This window comes from Chiloscyllium punctatum, chromosome 12 (genome assembly GCF_047496795.1).
Source record: "Chiloscyllium punctatum isolate Juve2018m chromosome 12, sChiPun1.3, whole genome shotgun sequence".
NCBI lineage: Eukaryota > Metazoa > Chordata > Chondrichthyes > Orectolobiformes > Hemiscylliidae > Chiloscyllium > Chiloscyllium punctatum.
The window spans coordinates 43,845,175-43,861,381 of NC_092750.1; the positions used below are offsets into that span (position 1 = coordinate 43,845,175).

Sequence of the window (16,207 nt, forward strand, 5' to 3'; positions counted from 1 at the left end):
TGTGGTATGATATTTCCATTGTGCAAAACTGGAGTCAATGGAAATCGAAGAAAACTCTCCACTGATTGGGGTCTAGCCCAAAGGATGATTTGTGTGGTTTATGAAGGTCAATTAGCTCAGTCCCAGGACATAGCTGCAGTTCCTTGGTTGTGTAGTAGATAGAACTATATTCAGCTAAACTAAAGCAATGATATTAATTCTATGGCTACAAGAACAGGTCAGAGGTCAAGAATTCCGCAGTAATTCACCTCCTGACTCTGCAAAGCATCATCTCCATCAGAGAGCACAAACCAAGTACATCTTTCCTTGAGTAGTGAGACTAGAACTGTTCAAAGTTTGGGAGAAGATTTGTAGCTCGGGTGCTCTTTGTTGTGGTTCTGTTCGCCGAGCTGGGAATTTGTATTGCAGACGTTTCGTCCCCTTTCTAGGTGACATCCTAGTGCTTGGGAGCCTCCTGTGAAGCGCTTCTGTGATATTTCCTCCAGCACTTATAGTGGTTTGTCTCTGCCGCTTCCGGTTGTCAGTTCCAGCTGTCCGCTGCAGTGGCCGGTATATTGGGTCCAAATGACTAGCCACAGTATCATACATCAAAAGCATTTCTGAACTGACAGCCACACTACTGCGACCACTAGGACTCATAACAGCATCAAACCAACAGCCACTCTCAGACAACAACTCACTAGGATGAAGGACCCAGTACCCAGCATGAGCAAAACCAATGTAGTGTACAAAATCCCATACAAGGACTGCACAAAACACTACATAGGACAAACAGGAAGACAGTTAACGGTCCGCATCCATGAACACCAACTAGCCAGGAAATGACACGACTAGCTATCCTTAGTAGCCACACACTCAGATGACAAGCAACATGAGTTTGACTGGGACAACACTACTATTATGGAGCAAGCCAAACAGAGAACAGCCAGGGAATTCCGAGAGGCATGGTACTCATCCAGAGATTCAATCAATAATCACATCGACCTGGACCTAATATACCGGCCACTGCAGCGGACAGCTGGAACTGACAACCGGAAGTGGCAGGTACAAAGCACCATAAATGCCAGAGGAAACATCACAGAAGCGCTTCACAGGAGGCTCCCAAGCACTGAGGTTGTCACCTAGACAGGGGACTAAACGTCTGCAACACAAATTCCCAGCTCGGCGAACAGAACCACAACAAAATCTAGAACTGTACAGAGTACTTCAGGTGTGGTCTCACAAAGGTTCTATCAATTGTGTTGGATTTCTGTAATCTTATATTCCCAAGCCTTTTGTAATAAAAGTGAACATTCTATTTTCACTAGGCATCAATATGAAGTGAGCTGCTGATAATTAATAATAAATATGCCAATTGTGGAAAAGTATCTGAACATTTGAGTCAGCTTGCTAATACAAAATGGCATCAGGTATTGACAAATTCTATACATCATCCTGTGGGCTGCACATACAAATATTTTAATGAGGAAGAAAATGAAAATAAGTACTGTTTCCTCATTATTGAAATGTGCTGGCTAAGGAAGTAACATCATTTTTCTGTTTACATTCTAACTGTGTCCTGTCTGCAATGTATGACAATCCAGCATAAATTACACTCTATAGCAGTGATTTTCAAATTAGTCTGTAAGGAGACTTCCTGCAAAACATGATCACATTCATAGGAGCCTGCTTAAAATATGGAGTGTCTCAGGGACACTGATCTAAGTTATGTTATTTAAGAAACATGTTAGGTATAAAACATCATATAATGTATTTTGTTTGAGGAATTTGCTTTGACATACAGTGCAGACAATAGACCACTAGAATTCAAGTAGAAAAATTATACTCCTCATATCAATATTGGACAATGTTATCCATTAATCTCCTTTTTCTTCCTTATTAAAATATTAAGTGCAGCCTGCAGGATTGCATAGAACAACAAATAATTTGGCTAATGCTCTTTAGAAAGAGAGTTTTGTTCAATCTGAAATATCAATGAAAATGTGAAAAAAAATGTACTGTGTGAATCAATACCAAGAATAGGCAGGTTCAGAGGGTGGAAGAGGGTCTTAATTAGGCCGAGATAGCGAAGCACGAAATGGCAAAGGCACAAACTAAATGTTCAAATGGACCATGCAACAGAGAGAGATGGTTTGCATTGATGGCAGAAACATGAAGTTCAGGAGACGATAGCTGGGTGCAGTTTGCGCAGATGAGGTGGAGGCCTGAATGGATGCTCTGCTTTGGGGCATGGATCCCTTTAGGAAAGAGGCAGATTTAGTGGGAGAAAAAGGAACCCAAAGAACTGCTGCTGCTGGAAATCAGAAACAATGGCAGAATTTACTGGAAAATCTCAGCAACATCTGTGGAGACAAAGGAGAGTTAACATTGCAACTCTAGTTAACCTTATTTGATTTAGGTGGAAGGTTGTCCGTAAGACTTATTTCGAAGTATAAAGAAAACCTTTAGATTACAATTGAACAGTTTAAAACTTAACTTATGTTAGCTGCGGTTCTGTGGTAGCATTCTTGGCTGTAAGTCAGAAGGTTGTGGGTTCAAACCCACTCCAGAGACACAAACACAATCCAGGCTGAAGCTTTTCAGGAACTGCTACACTGTCACTGCGGCTGCGTTTTGGATGAGCCATTAAACTGACCTAATGTCACAGATTCTTGAACTTTGGTAATTTGATTCAAATACATCTAAAATCTAGATTTGAAAGGACATTTGTGGCCAGCTTTATATACTGAAGAAAACATAAAAGAATGTTTATGAATTATATAAGAAAATGACTGTTTTCAGACTGAAAATTCAGTCTTCATGCAATAGCATAGCAGAAAATCAGTGAAGTTTCTTGAGAATGAACTTTGGTTAGCACTCAAGATCCATTGCCTCATTTTTGCAGTTGAATGGGAACTAACTGGTTTTGCATTGCTTACAGGCTCAACTATAACATTACACAAAGAGCATTACCATTTGCCACACTAATTCTTTGAACAGAATCATTATTCTACACTCCAACAAAAGTGAAAACATTTCAACTATTTAGATTCATGCCAATGATTACTTGCTCAATCAAAATGCCATAATTTGGTTAAATTTATTTTCATCACAGAACCTCTCCTCTTCAACTGAGCAATCTGTAACCAATAGAAAACTGACTAAACATTTACTTTAACTATTGCAATCATAAGAAGATATTAAATATACCAAATCAAGTGCAAGCAAACAAAATTTCTGCATAATTTCCACAATATTCATCTCCACAGTGAAGATTGCAGGTAGGTCATGCAGTCGACTCTAAGCACTGTAGGCTGCCCTCTCTTAAGAAACTATGAGGTTGAGTTGGACAATGGATCTGGTGGAATGCACTTGCAGCGCTGACAAGGGGGAATTGCTTGAAAATTAAAGGATGCAATGAAAAGCTTGACAGTCTATAATTCTTCCATACTGAATCTGTGTAATTTTTATCTATTCTAAATGTCAATGTCGGAGGAATGGTTAGACATCCAGATGGCTGGCTGGATATCTGAGAAATTTCCTTTTGATACATTCTGATTGCAAAGAAATTTTTATTTTGAGAGAATACCCCTGTGCAAATTACTGCAGATGCTGGAATCTGTACCGAAAACAAATGAGCGCTGGAGATCACAGCGGGTCAGGCAGCAACCATGGAGAGAAAGCAAGCTAACATTTTGAGTCTAGATGACTCTTGAGCTGATGAAGAGTCATCTAGTCACATAATGTTAGCTTGCTTTCTCTCCATGGATGCTGCTTGACCTGCTGTGATCTTCAGCATTTTTTGTTTTCAGGTCTGTGCAAATGATTAGGGAGGTAAAAGAAATAGCCTGTTAGGAAGCACTTAATCTGAGAGAAAAAGCTGATGTGATCATGAAGCAACGACTGTTATCGTATGGATTAGTATGTTTTATATACAGATATGTATTTTAGACATGAACTTACTCCTAGCAATAATAACATTTCTATAATAATTTGCTACATTTTAAGAGAACATTGGTAGTTATTTTCAACAATTGACAGGGGAATGACATATGAATACATGAAGTGCTCATCCATTATCATCAGACCTTACTTCCAGCTCACATATTAATTTTCATTCATGACTTTATTTGAATAGTTCAATTTATTTCAATAGAAAGAACAAAAAGTATTTCGCTACAGCAGCAGTCAGAGTCAATTAACTAATCAATCTCTGGTCTGTAGATTCATTTTGTGTTTTTGCACCAATTAAACCTTAGGCATGAATCACACTCATTATGTGCAGGTACTGAAGATTTCTCTCACCTCTTCTATACAAAATTGCTATCATTTCCTCGGTGGAAGTAGGTACTTTAGATGCTAGAGATTAGAGTCAAGATTAGGGTGGTGCTGGGAAAGCACAGCAGATCAGGCAGCATCTGAGGAGCAGGAAAATCGATGTTTCGGGCAAAAGCCCTTCATCAGGAAGGGCTTTTGCCTGAAATGTCGATTTTCCTGCTCCTCAGATGCTGCCTGTCCTGCTGTGCTTTACCAGCACCACTTTCATCTTGATTGCCATCATTTCCTACCATCTCCACCTACCCAACTCCCAAACGTGTGTTCACAAATTGTGCAAATTCAATTAATGTATTATTTCACTCACACTTATACTCTTTGTCAAAAGTTAATCAGAAAACTAAACTCACTGCAGTCATTATGACAGACTTACCAAGAAGAGCATGCAACAAAAGCTATAAAATTATGAAGATATTTTACTAACAAGCACCAGAAAGTGAATGAGCTCTTTGCCATTTTCCAAATTAGCATATGGGCACAAAATATGTACATAGCCATCCAAAATTTATGCCAAAGCAGCAAAGACTACGAATCAGGTCAACCTCATAATCATACAGAATTTACACACATATCCTTGTAGACAGCAGGGAAATGAGCTACACAACATATAATTTTATAGAAAGATTTCAGACATACAGATCAAAATAGTCAAAAAATAGATTCAACACTTACCTCCACGTTGAACCAGGAGTGTCACTTCACTTCCCTTGGGGCATTCTAACAGTGTATCAACTACTTGATTATGGGTTAGATTCTGGACATTCTTCTTATTGACTTCAAGAAGGAGATCTCCTTCCTTCAGACCACGACAGCGTGGACCATCCACAATTTGTTTAACTCTTTGGCCACCACCTCCAGGGCTGTCAGCTATGGTAAAACCAAAACCCATAGGGCCTTTAACTATGTGGACAGTTATAAGTTCAGGTTGAGTTGCTATAGAGGAAGCCAAGGAGACATTGTCATTGGTATAGCCTGTATGGGATCCATTTGATGAAACATCACCAGATGATGGACTATATGGTCTCTGGTCTTTCACTCCATTCCCATTTGCAGGAGCTGTCTGGCTACTGTGGCTTGAAAGGGAGTCATAATTTTCTTGGCCATTGACAACAATTGGCTCTTTATCCGAAATAGCTACTGATGTCACCAAACTAGTATTCGGATCATCTGGATCAAATGGCAAAGGATAACCCCGGCAAAGTTCAAGATCCACGGTTGAACCAATTGGAATAGACTGGAATATTTTCACAACTTGAGCATGGGTGTATCCCAGTACACAACTGCTGTTTACACTTACTATAACATCACCTAGGAGAGAAATTTGGTGGACATTAACTACTATAATGCGTTGATAATTGTTTAATTTATCCACGTTAGCTTCATAATTATATTTTTAATTGAGAAATAAAGTTGTGCAATGCAAAAAAAAAATTGCATAATATTTTGACAACAGTAGGAACTGAATACTGTCAAGTACTAATGATACATATACTGAACATATCAAATAATTTAAAATTGAATTAAACAGCTTGGTAGGTATGCTGATGATAACCATGGCCAGTAGCCTGTGGTTTTTATGGGAAGACTCCAGAATACAAAGGAACAAGAAAGAAATTTGACTTCTCCATCATCTAAAACCAAATTAAAAACAGGCAGCATCATAAAATATACTCCTCTAAACAGCACAATTTGACTTAGTCACTCACACTGCAAAACAGTAACTCTGGTGTTCATGACAGCTGCAGTGAGATGAGTTGCATTGTGGATCACAAGCTCAAACTTCAAAGATGACTTGTATCCAGATTTCCTTGTTTATTCTATCTTAGTTCAGAAATGGGGTGCAGTATCACCAGGGGAACATCAAGCAAAAATGGAGTAAGTAAATAGCAGACAGAGTCATGGTCCTCATTACACTGAAGCGGACCTTATGTTGACCTGAAAGTTACACCTTGAAACTACCCAACTCACTGTCAAAAGTTCAGAAGTGGCACTTGTAAAAAGACATGAAAAATACATACAACCAACAGAATGTTCCTTCTCATTGGGTACCTGTCTCCATTTTGCCATCCAGAGCTGCAGGCCCATCGAGAACTAAACTTTTAATCTGTAGAAATTCATCAGGCTCATCACCACCGACCACTGTAAAACCAAACCCTCGGGTACTCTTCTTCAGCTTGGTGTTGATGAACTGCCCTTTCAGTTCCGAAGGGTTTCTTGTAAAGAAGGGCTTACCTGTTCATAAAAATAAATTGCAAATTAAACAGTTCTTGTTCAGTGTCAGGTGGTGAATGAATGAGAGAAATTATATCATGATCAAATATTTTAAACATTTTGGAATCAGTGAAATATTTATTCAGAAATTTCAACTTGGCTGTTGACTTAAAGCTGGTTTTAATACCAATAGGTAAGGATGCTGCAATGATACACACCATCAAATATACATCAATTTTTGTAAAGTTTTAATCTTATTTGTTCAGGTAGCACGGACTTAAAATAGTTTATAAACACTCTCTTATTGCAGTTACCAATTTGAATATTTTGCAATTACTCTACAGAAGATACAGGGCACATGATTCATGCAATTTTACAGTTAATAAACACATGGCCTTGCCCCAACCAAAATCACTCACAATATGCCTCAGTTGTGGATTTTCAGACATGTACATTTTCAGGCTTTCCCTTTTATGTCAGCGTTCAGTTGTTTCCAATTTGTAAATTATCAAATATTTCTGTTAAATCAAAGTTACCTTGTGCTGGTGTTTCTCTGAAAGATTCCTGATTATTCTGCACATAGCTTGGAGCTTTGGGTCCAGGAGATGCTTGTTGTTCTGTCCATTCTGAAGTGGTGTGAAGAAAATGAATTCATAGAGTTATTTAAGCAAATGGTTTCTTTCGACAATGACCCCAAACCCAGGATTACTTTCAATAATTACAGTACTAATTAAAATGTAACTTTCTTAACTACACTGAATGGTATGGTTCTGGCAAGTGTTGCTGAACAGAGAGAGCTTATAGTGCAGCTTCATAGTTACTTGAAAATGGAGTCACAGGTGGGTAGGATAGTGAAGAAGGCGTTTGGTACACTTTCCTTTATTGGATAGGGGTTGGGAAGTCATGTTGTGGCTGTACAGGACATTGGTTAGGCCATTTCTGGAATATTATTTGCAATTCTGATCTTCTTTCTATCGGAAAGATGTTGTGAAACTTGAAAGGGTTCAGCAAAGATTTACAAGAATGTTGCCAGGGTTGGAGGATTTGAGCTACAGGGAGAGGTTGAATAGGCTGGGACTATTTTCTCTGGAGCGCCAGAGGCTGAGGGGTGACCTTATAGAGGTTTATAAAATCATGAGGGGCATGGATAGAATAGACAAGGTTTTTCGCTGGTGTGGGTGAGTCCAGAACTAGAGAGCATAGGTTGAGGGTGAGAGGGGAAAATTTTAAAAGGGACCTAAGGGACAACTTTATCATGCAGAGGGTGGTGTGTGTATGGAATAGTTTGCCAGAGGAAGTGTGGACGCTGGTACAATTACAACATTTAAAAGGCATCTGGATGGGTATATGAATAGGAAGGGTTTAGAGGGATATTGTCCAAGTGCTGGCAATTGGGACTAGATAAGGTTAGGATATCTAGTCAGAATGGATGAGTTGGACCAAAGGGTCTGTTTCTATGCTGTACATCTCTATGACTCTAATAAGAAAACATTTTCACCGTTTGAAATAACTCTCTTTCATTATGGTAACTGCATGAAATTTATTCATCACTTCATAACCGGAGCAGTTTGTTTATGAAGCACAGGCATGGTTGGCTGTCTGTATTATGGTATGCTGATGATTTACTTCATGAATTCAGTGCCAATAACCTAGCACGGAAGGCATTGATAAGTATCTGATTTTTGTCATTATATTTTCTGAGTGATGGACTTCAAAACTCACCTTCTGCTTGCTGCTGTTCGAGCTGCTTTTTGCGTTTGGCTTCAGCAACAGGATTCTCATATTGCGTCTTCCTATTGATATGACTAATGAAAGAGAAAAAGATGTGTCAGAATACAAATCAGTTCCAAGGAGGAGTATCCAACCTTGTAAAAGCAAATTCAGAAGATGACAGTAAAAATAAATATTGTGCATTTATTCCTTAATAAATCGTGTTTGAATGAAAACACATATTCTCAAATAAGTCAAAATTTATGTTGCAATTGTGCCAAGCATGTACTGTTCAAATTAACATGTTCATGGTTCCAGCAAAACATAATAAAACAATGAAGGTTACAAACGATATAAACAAATGCATCACAACCAAAATTCACATGTAATTTAGACATATAAAACGCAATGCGAAGTCTTTCATTTTCTGATGATTGTATCACAATGTGAAGAACAACAGATCCTAGCCAGATAAATCTGTAATGTCTTCAGAGACAAGCTGTGACATGATTACCTGCCAATTGGTTAATCTGGGAAATTGATCAGTGCCTAATTAAATAAGCAAGGAGTTGGTGATATTTAATAAATCAACAAACGTGACAAATGAAGAAGAAACAATTTATTCTGGCACAGAATGGCCTTCATCAGTCAAACAGGGAGCACCATTACAGCCTGTCATCAAGTGGTCTCTGTCTCATTCTCCTGAGAAAATCAGACTTGTAAATGCAAAATATTAGGAAATTACTTTTATTAGAAAGGATAAATAAATTGAAACAATTGCACAGGCCGAAGAAGTAATTATCAGATGTTGCTTCAGACATTGAGTGGAACAAATGGAGTGCAGCCATTTCACACAGAATGGCATTTGGAGAATCCCAGGAGAATTGTCTTTGATAGGGTTTGGTAATGGACAGTGAGGATAGGGACGTAGAAAGAGAAGGAATAACTTTATGGAACTATTAAAAGAGTAAAATTGGATTACACCTTTTTCTTTGGTTACAATAATTTCTACTCTATTATTGGTAGCAGCCTCAGTTATCTTCTATATACAGCAGAAATTCAAAAACTTACTCAACATAGTAGACACCATAAACAGGATCATCGATCTTCTCCCATCCAGAGGGCAGCTCTGAAAGGACAGAAAAACACCTGTGAAGGGATTTGCTGATTTACTGCAGGAAAATATTAAATGCGGGCATTCGGATTTAAAATATTTGGATGAAATTCTTGTCTTTGCAAATTTTAATCAAGACAGTAGCCTAGAATCTCCACTAATTTCATCAAAGAATGTGATCCACATGAAAGTGGCCAAGCCATCATCGGAAAAAAATAAAGAAATTTAAACAAGCATTGCAGTGAACATTACTTGAATGTCCATGATATTAAACAGTAGTTTAAAATCTACTGCACTGAAAGGCTGGTCACACCCACAAAACTGGAGCCACCCCAGGTCAAAATAATGATTATGGAGAATTGCTGCCTCTCTGTTTCAGAAGGGCCTTCAAATTAAGGCAGTAATAGGCAGAATTCAAAGATTTGAAATATTATGAAATATTTAACTTGCTAAGAAACTGTGATTAGATTAGATACTTTATAGTGTGGAATGTTCATTATTCCACGTTGCTCATTTTTATGGAACTTAATTTTCTCATTAAATCAACAAATTTATTTTATTGCAAATACAATTCAATGAAAACTCTACTAAAGTTAACAATCAAGGTTTTAGCAGGTTAGAGGAGGTGGGGTGAATAGAATTCATGCATTGTAAAGAATTGACAAGTTCTGTAAAACCACTTGATTTTTTTTGTACAAATAACCTCAAAAGTAAGCATGGAGCAGAAGAAAAGATAAATGCCTAGAGAGTCACAAATCGCCTTGGGAAAAATGATAGTGGAGACAATAAAGCAAGGGCAACATTTAATGTTTATAATAAAACACTACAGTTAAAATCAATGGGCTAGTTCTTGTACAAATGTGGAATGAGAAACAGATTTCTTTCCTGCACCAAAGTGAGTTTCCTTTCTAAATATCCGACATCTCAGTCTATGTTTTCAGAGAGCAACTTTAAGTAGCAGAATACGCTGACTGACAGTCTGCTCTGAATTAAACCCTGAATGCTTCATATTTTTTGCCATCTTTAAACCTGTAACAAGTATTTTGGGACAGAAGGTTAATGAGAATAATGGGGGCAGGGACAACCATTAGACACATCATATAATTTAGGTGGACTTTCCCTCCCCACTTGCTACAAGTAATTAAAGCAGGGCTTGAACCTTGCACAACTAAGTTTAATCTTCTCAGGCAGAGACAGTGCATTGGGACCTGCTGAAGGTACATTGAGTCTCTGTCTATTCAGAGTCTGGGTTATATGTTTACCATAATAACAACAACCTTTTAAATATTCCTAACTTCCATATTTGAAAGGAGCAATAGGAGCGAATAGAAGAAATGTGAACTGAGCTCTGCAGACAGGAAACTTGGGCAGGACATCAGCCTCAAGGAGGATTATGGGGATTTTTTTCATCCTCAGGAGAATATGTTAGATTTCTTTCCAGTGAGATTGCAGTGGCCTATATTTTTAAAAATGGGTCAAACTTGAGAAATGTGTCAAAGGGCTTCGACATGATCGACATTTTCTATTTTTTACTTTATTATATTGTGCAATTCACTTGTTGTTTGTGGATTTAAAAAATTGGTATCTGCTCCGGTAATCCTGACCTCTCCACTGCTGCATTTGACATTTTCTTGCTAATTCGTGTGGCTCAAGCAACATCTTAGAGCATAAAATTCCCATAGCAACCAATCAGCAATTCACAAATCCTTTTTGGCCGATATTTTGCGTTCATGACAGTGAAGGATGTTAGTGCAGGTGGAATAGAACACCTTCCATATAACTATCACATAGCTGCAGATTAGGTACTGTCCAGTCTAAATCACTTCCAATTTAAGAGTATACCTCAGCACCAACCTCTCGACTACATTCTATTTCAACACATCATTCTGCTTCCAGATAGCCATCAATGTGACTTTTGAGTGAAAGGGCCAATATAATGTCAAATTTGTACTGATTTTATACTGAAGGCAGCACTACTTGTTTCAAGCCAGTGGAAAGACAGATAGAAATATTTTTCATCCTCTCAGTTTGGATTTGATGTAAATCCAGAGTTCAGAAATCGTAAGGTAATCATATAATCTTATTGAACCATTACACTCTATTCAACAATTGTGGTGCACATGAGTTCTGAAGAATTCAGTTACATTACTCAGGCCATAAAACATAATTTTCATGAAATGACTTTTTAGAACATTGCACATCGTTTATGCTGTCTTCCCTTCATCATCCGCCAAACAAAAACAATATGGTTAAACATTATATTTGTCTCTCCACTAGAGACAGAGAATTAAGCTCAATTGCTTGAAACAGTCCCTGCAGTCATAAAAAAAATTCTTACCATCTTCCAAAGAAAGTGACACCTATTTGCTCAATAATCTAATCCTCAGAAATCCTCTCTCACATTCATCTCATTCTTAGTTCAAATAATTTAAATCAAATAATATTTATGATGTTAACAGAAAATAAACAAAGGAACATATTCATTTTGTTGTTTAGATAGGTACAGTCTCTGGATAATACTGTGCCTGCAAAATTCTAAAATTTAACTTCCCCATTTATCTATCATCAGGCACTGGTCATGACATTTAATCAGATCAATTGAGTTATATACAAAAGGATGGAATAAATATATTTTGTGTATTTATATATACTTAAAATACAATTATTTCAAATATGTGTATTAACACACATATACAACAGTATCAAAAACATTTCAGAACATATCACCATTTGACACTTATCCAATTGTATTTCAAGACTACACTTTCAATCTTACTTTCTATACTTGCATTTTTGCAACAATATGATAGCTGTTTCTTAATCAAATAATCACTAAAATACATCTCGTGACAAAGTTAATGTTTATTAACTCATAAGAAGCACATTTGCTAAAGGTTTTCAGTAATTAAAATGATTCGTTTTAAGACACTAATGCATCTTTTTTGCTCTTGATATCCATATCCCCTATAATTCAGTTCGTTTTTTCGCAAAACTGAAAGCAGTGGAATTGCAGTTTAATATCAACCATATCAGTAAAGTGTGGGTGTCTCTCAGTTCAGTTGGTTAAGTGTTTAGAGAGGAAGACAGGATAGACAAGCAGGAGGCTGGAAGAATACAGCAAGCCAGGCAGCATCAGGAGGTGGAGAAGTTGATGTTTCAGGTGTAATTCTTCTTCGGGTATGGGGGTAGATTTAGGGGGAGTTGCAGATAAAGGGGGTGGCGGGGGAAGGGTGTTGAAGTGGGGATAGGTGAAGACGGTAGAGGGTGTGATCTGATTGGTCGATGGGATGAATGAATCCAATAGGTGGCTGGGAGGGGTGGAGGGGGAGGGAAGTGAGTCGGTGGATGGGAAGAGATTATTTGAAATTGGAGAACTCAGTGTTGAGTCTTCCGGGCTGTAGGCTGCCCAGGCAGAAGATGAGGTGCTGTTCCTCCAATTTGCGATTTGGTTCATTGTGGCAATGGAGGAGGCCAAGGATGGACATGACGGAAAGAGAATGGGAAGGGGAATTAAAATGGGCGGTGACTGGGAGGTCCAGTTGACCCTTGTGGGCCCGGCTGAGATGCTTGGCAAACAGTTCCATAAATTTATGTTCGGTTTCCGTGATGTGGAAAAGATCACATTGGGAGCACCGGATACAGAAAACAAGGTTGGAGGAGGGGCTGTTGAACCTCTGTCTCATGTGGAAGGACTGTTTGGGGGCCCTGGATGGAGATGAGGGGTCTTGTGTACCAGCACGTTTTGCATCTTTTCCGGTTGTGGAGGAGGTACCTGGGGAATTGGGGTGTTGGTGGGGAGAGTGGCGTGAACAAAGGACAGGCAAAAGGTATGGTCCTTGCAGAAGGCAGAGCTGGGTGGGGTGGGGAAGATGTTCTTGTGGTGGGGTTTAGTTGGAGTTGGCCAATGATGTGTTGGATGCAGAGATTGGTAGGTGGTAGGTGAGGACAAGGGAGACTTTATTGCGTTTGGGATTGGGGTTTAGAGCAGTAGAACATCGAATGAAGGTGGTGTGGTAGACGGCTGTCTGGGATGCTTGGGAGAGGAATGTCTCCTTCTCAGAGCAGATGCGGCTGAGGAATTGGGAGAATGGGATGGAGTTATTGCAGGATATGGGATGGGAGGAGGTGTAGTCCAGGCAGCTGTGAGAGTCTGTGGGTTTAGATTAGATTAGATTAGATTAGATTACTTACAGTGTGGAAACAGGCCCTTCGGCCCAACAAGTCCACACCGCCCCACCGAAGCGTAACCCACCCATACCCCTACACCTACATCTAGAAATACCCCTTACCTAACACTACGGGCAATTTAGCATTGCCAATTCACCTGACTTTGGACTGTGGGAGGAAACCGGAGCACCCGGAGGAAACCCACGCAGACACGGGGAGAACGTGCAAACTCCACACAGTCAGTCGCCTGAGGCGGGAACTGAACCCGGGTCTCTGGCGCTGTGAGGCAGCAGTGCTAACCACTGTGCCACCGTGCCGCCCACTTATAGTAAATGTCTGTCTGGCGACTGTCACCGGAGATGGAAATGAAGAGATCAAGAAAGGGGAGGAAGGTGTCTGATGACAAGCAGGAGCTTGGAAGAACACAGCAAGCCAGGCAGAGAGGAAGACAGAACAATGCCAAGAGTGAAAGTTCTTACTGAAGTGGTTTAAGTCAGACTGTCTCTTTTTGTGCCCCTACTTGATGTGAACACATAAAAAAACGAAGGGACTGCAGACATTGTAAATCAGAAACTAAAACATATACTGGAAAAGTTCAGCAGGTCTGGTAGCATCTGTGGAGAGAAATCAGAATTGATGTTTCAGACCGAGTGACCCTTCCTCAGAACTGTTCTGAGGGAGGGTCATTCGACCTGAAACATTAACTCTGATTTCTCTCCACGGATGCTGCTATACTTTTCCAGCAATTTCTCTTGATGTGAAGAGGTTCCTCAGGTTCCTCATGGACTATGCTAATTACCTTAATACATTAAAATGTGCATTAAACTGAAGAGCTAAAAGCTATGCTTATTTAGATTACTTAGATTATTTAGACACTAAACAGCACTAAACAGATGCTGCAAAAATCGCTGGATACCTTACTAGTTAAAATGCATTAAACTATTTAAACTGTCTTTAAATATATAACTTTCTTATAATTATCAGTTTTAAAGAATTACTCAAGTTAAAGCCATACTTTTAGCAGTATATATTTATATATAGATTGCCACAAATCAGATTTTAGAAATGGAAGTATTTCCAGTTCCAAACTCCCAAATTATTGCTGCTTTATGGGTATATATTAAAACTCCTGGTCAATGTCTATTTTACCTGAAGCAAGCTCAGAACATAGCTTCTATGAATATCTATTCTTTGCCCTTTACCTTTTCAACCACTTAGAGCTACATGTCTTCAGATTAACAGAGGGGAACCACCATTTAGAATCATGCTATAATATAAGAATAGAGTCAGCAATTTATTGTATTTGCTGTTTAAAGGTTATTTTATTTTTAATTAAGGGCTGATTTTCTTTTCATGAGTGAATCACTTTCTCTCTTGGCTCTTGCATGGAACAAGAGATTCAATTAGAATCTGTTTGGAGGCAAGATGGTGGTGTTTCCTGCTGGAGAGTCAGCAGGGAATTCGTTCCCACCAATGTCATGCCCTGCAGCCATTTAACATTCTGAGAAGCGTGAACTGGACAGAGGAAAAACTTCTGTCCCCATCTCCTGACGGCTAACTGGTTATCCGATAGACGTGCCAGTTCTGTTGTCCCACCAGCGCTATCAGGATTAGGGCAAACTGCTGGGGCTGACAGTGCCACTGCAATCAGCGTAGGTGTTGTGGGAGTTGAGTAAAAGCCCGGAAGTAAGGGAAGAGGGAGGTGGCAGTCACAATGGCAAGGCCATGTGTGGAGAAAGGATGTGGTAGGAATGCAATTGGCTGAGGCAGGGACTATGTCCAATATGGAAGAGAGGAACAGCGATAGATACTTCCCATCCCCACCCTTCCTACCAGAGGCTTGATCAGCATGAACTGTGGACAAGTTTGAAGACAAGCAAGAAGGCTGTGGGAAGGTCACTTGTGGAATTGTACAAGCCCTTTGCCTGCAAAGGTGATAATGGGCGACAGTAAAATTCTGTCTTTTATATGAAGCATGGGAAAAAAGATTTTAATCATTGTGGACTTCACCAAAATATTTTGGAAAGCTGGGAGGTTTAAAGACTTACACTTGATGCATTGCCACCTATGGACATACTTGAGACAAAAAAATATAATGGATGTAAATGTGCTGCACCCAATAGTGTTAAATAAAACAGAAATAGAAAGAATAATTTGTATATCCATTTCAACACATTATTGCAGAAACAGAAAAGGGATCCTTTTCTCTAAATATTCATAAGATTTTGCTTTTAAGCTGCAGCACTCAATGTTTTTCATCTCATTAATTACTGTACTACATTGCCTGGAGTGAAACATTTGTCTGAACAGCAGCTTGTTGAAGGTTTTTATAATTTAGATGGTAATGAACTTCTCAACTCAGCTTGGTACACCCTTTGCTGAATGCAACAACACTGTAGAGCTTATGAAGTAAGCACCAGCAATCTGCGACAACTTGAGACTGAAAGAAATTACCATTGGTTGAAGGAAGGGGGCACTTCAAATGTGCTTGAAAATATTCTATCATTTATTTGTGAAAGCCATATTTGCAGATTAAGAATTCATGAAAGCAACAACTCTGTCACAACTGAAAATAACTTTCTGCATACACAGTTCTTCTATACAAATGCTTAATGATTAAGTCTAGAGTCTGTAATTACTCTGTTCTTGCCATGTGCACATCTACACTCATCTTTTGGCTCATCTACTATC

General features: G+C 38.9%; 1 protein-coding gene across 8 annotated transcripts in view; it reads right to left on the bottom strand.

Annotated features, from left to right (window-relative positions):
• Positions 1-16,207, bottom strand: part of magi1b (membrane associated guanylate kinase, WW and PDZ domain containing 1b) — a 452,840-nt gene that overhangs the window by 62,410 nt on the left and 374,223 nt on the right. For all 8 annotated transcript variants that reach the window (XM_072582487.1, XM_072582486.1, XM_072582485.1 and 5 more), the window contains 5 exons: positions 9,307-9,364; positions 8,248-8,330; positions 7,062-7,151; positions 6,364-6,546; positions 4,987-5,622 (listed from right to left, as the gene is read on the bottom strand). In XM_072582487.1, the coding sequence (XP_072438588.1) occupies positions 4,987-5,622; positions 6,364-6,546; positions 7,062-7,151; positions 8,248-8,330; positions 9,307-9,364 (1,050 nt within the window). The remainder of the gene's footprint in view (positions 1-4,986; positions 5,623-6,363; positions 6,547-7,061; positions 7,152-8,247; positions 8,331-9,306; positions 9,365-16,207) is intronic.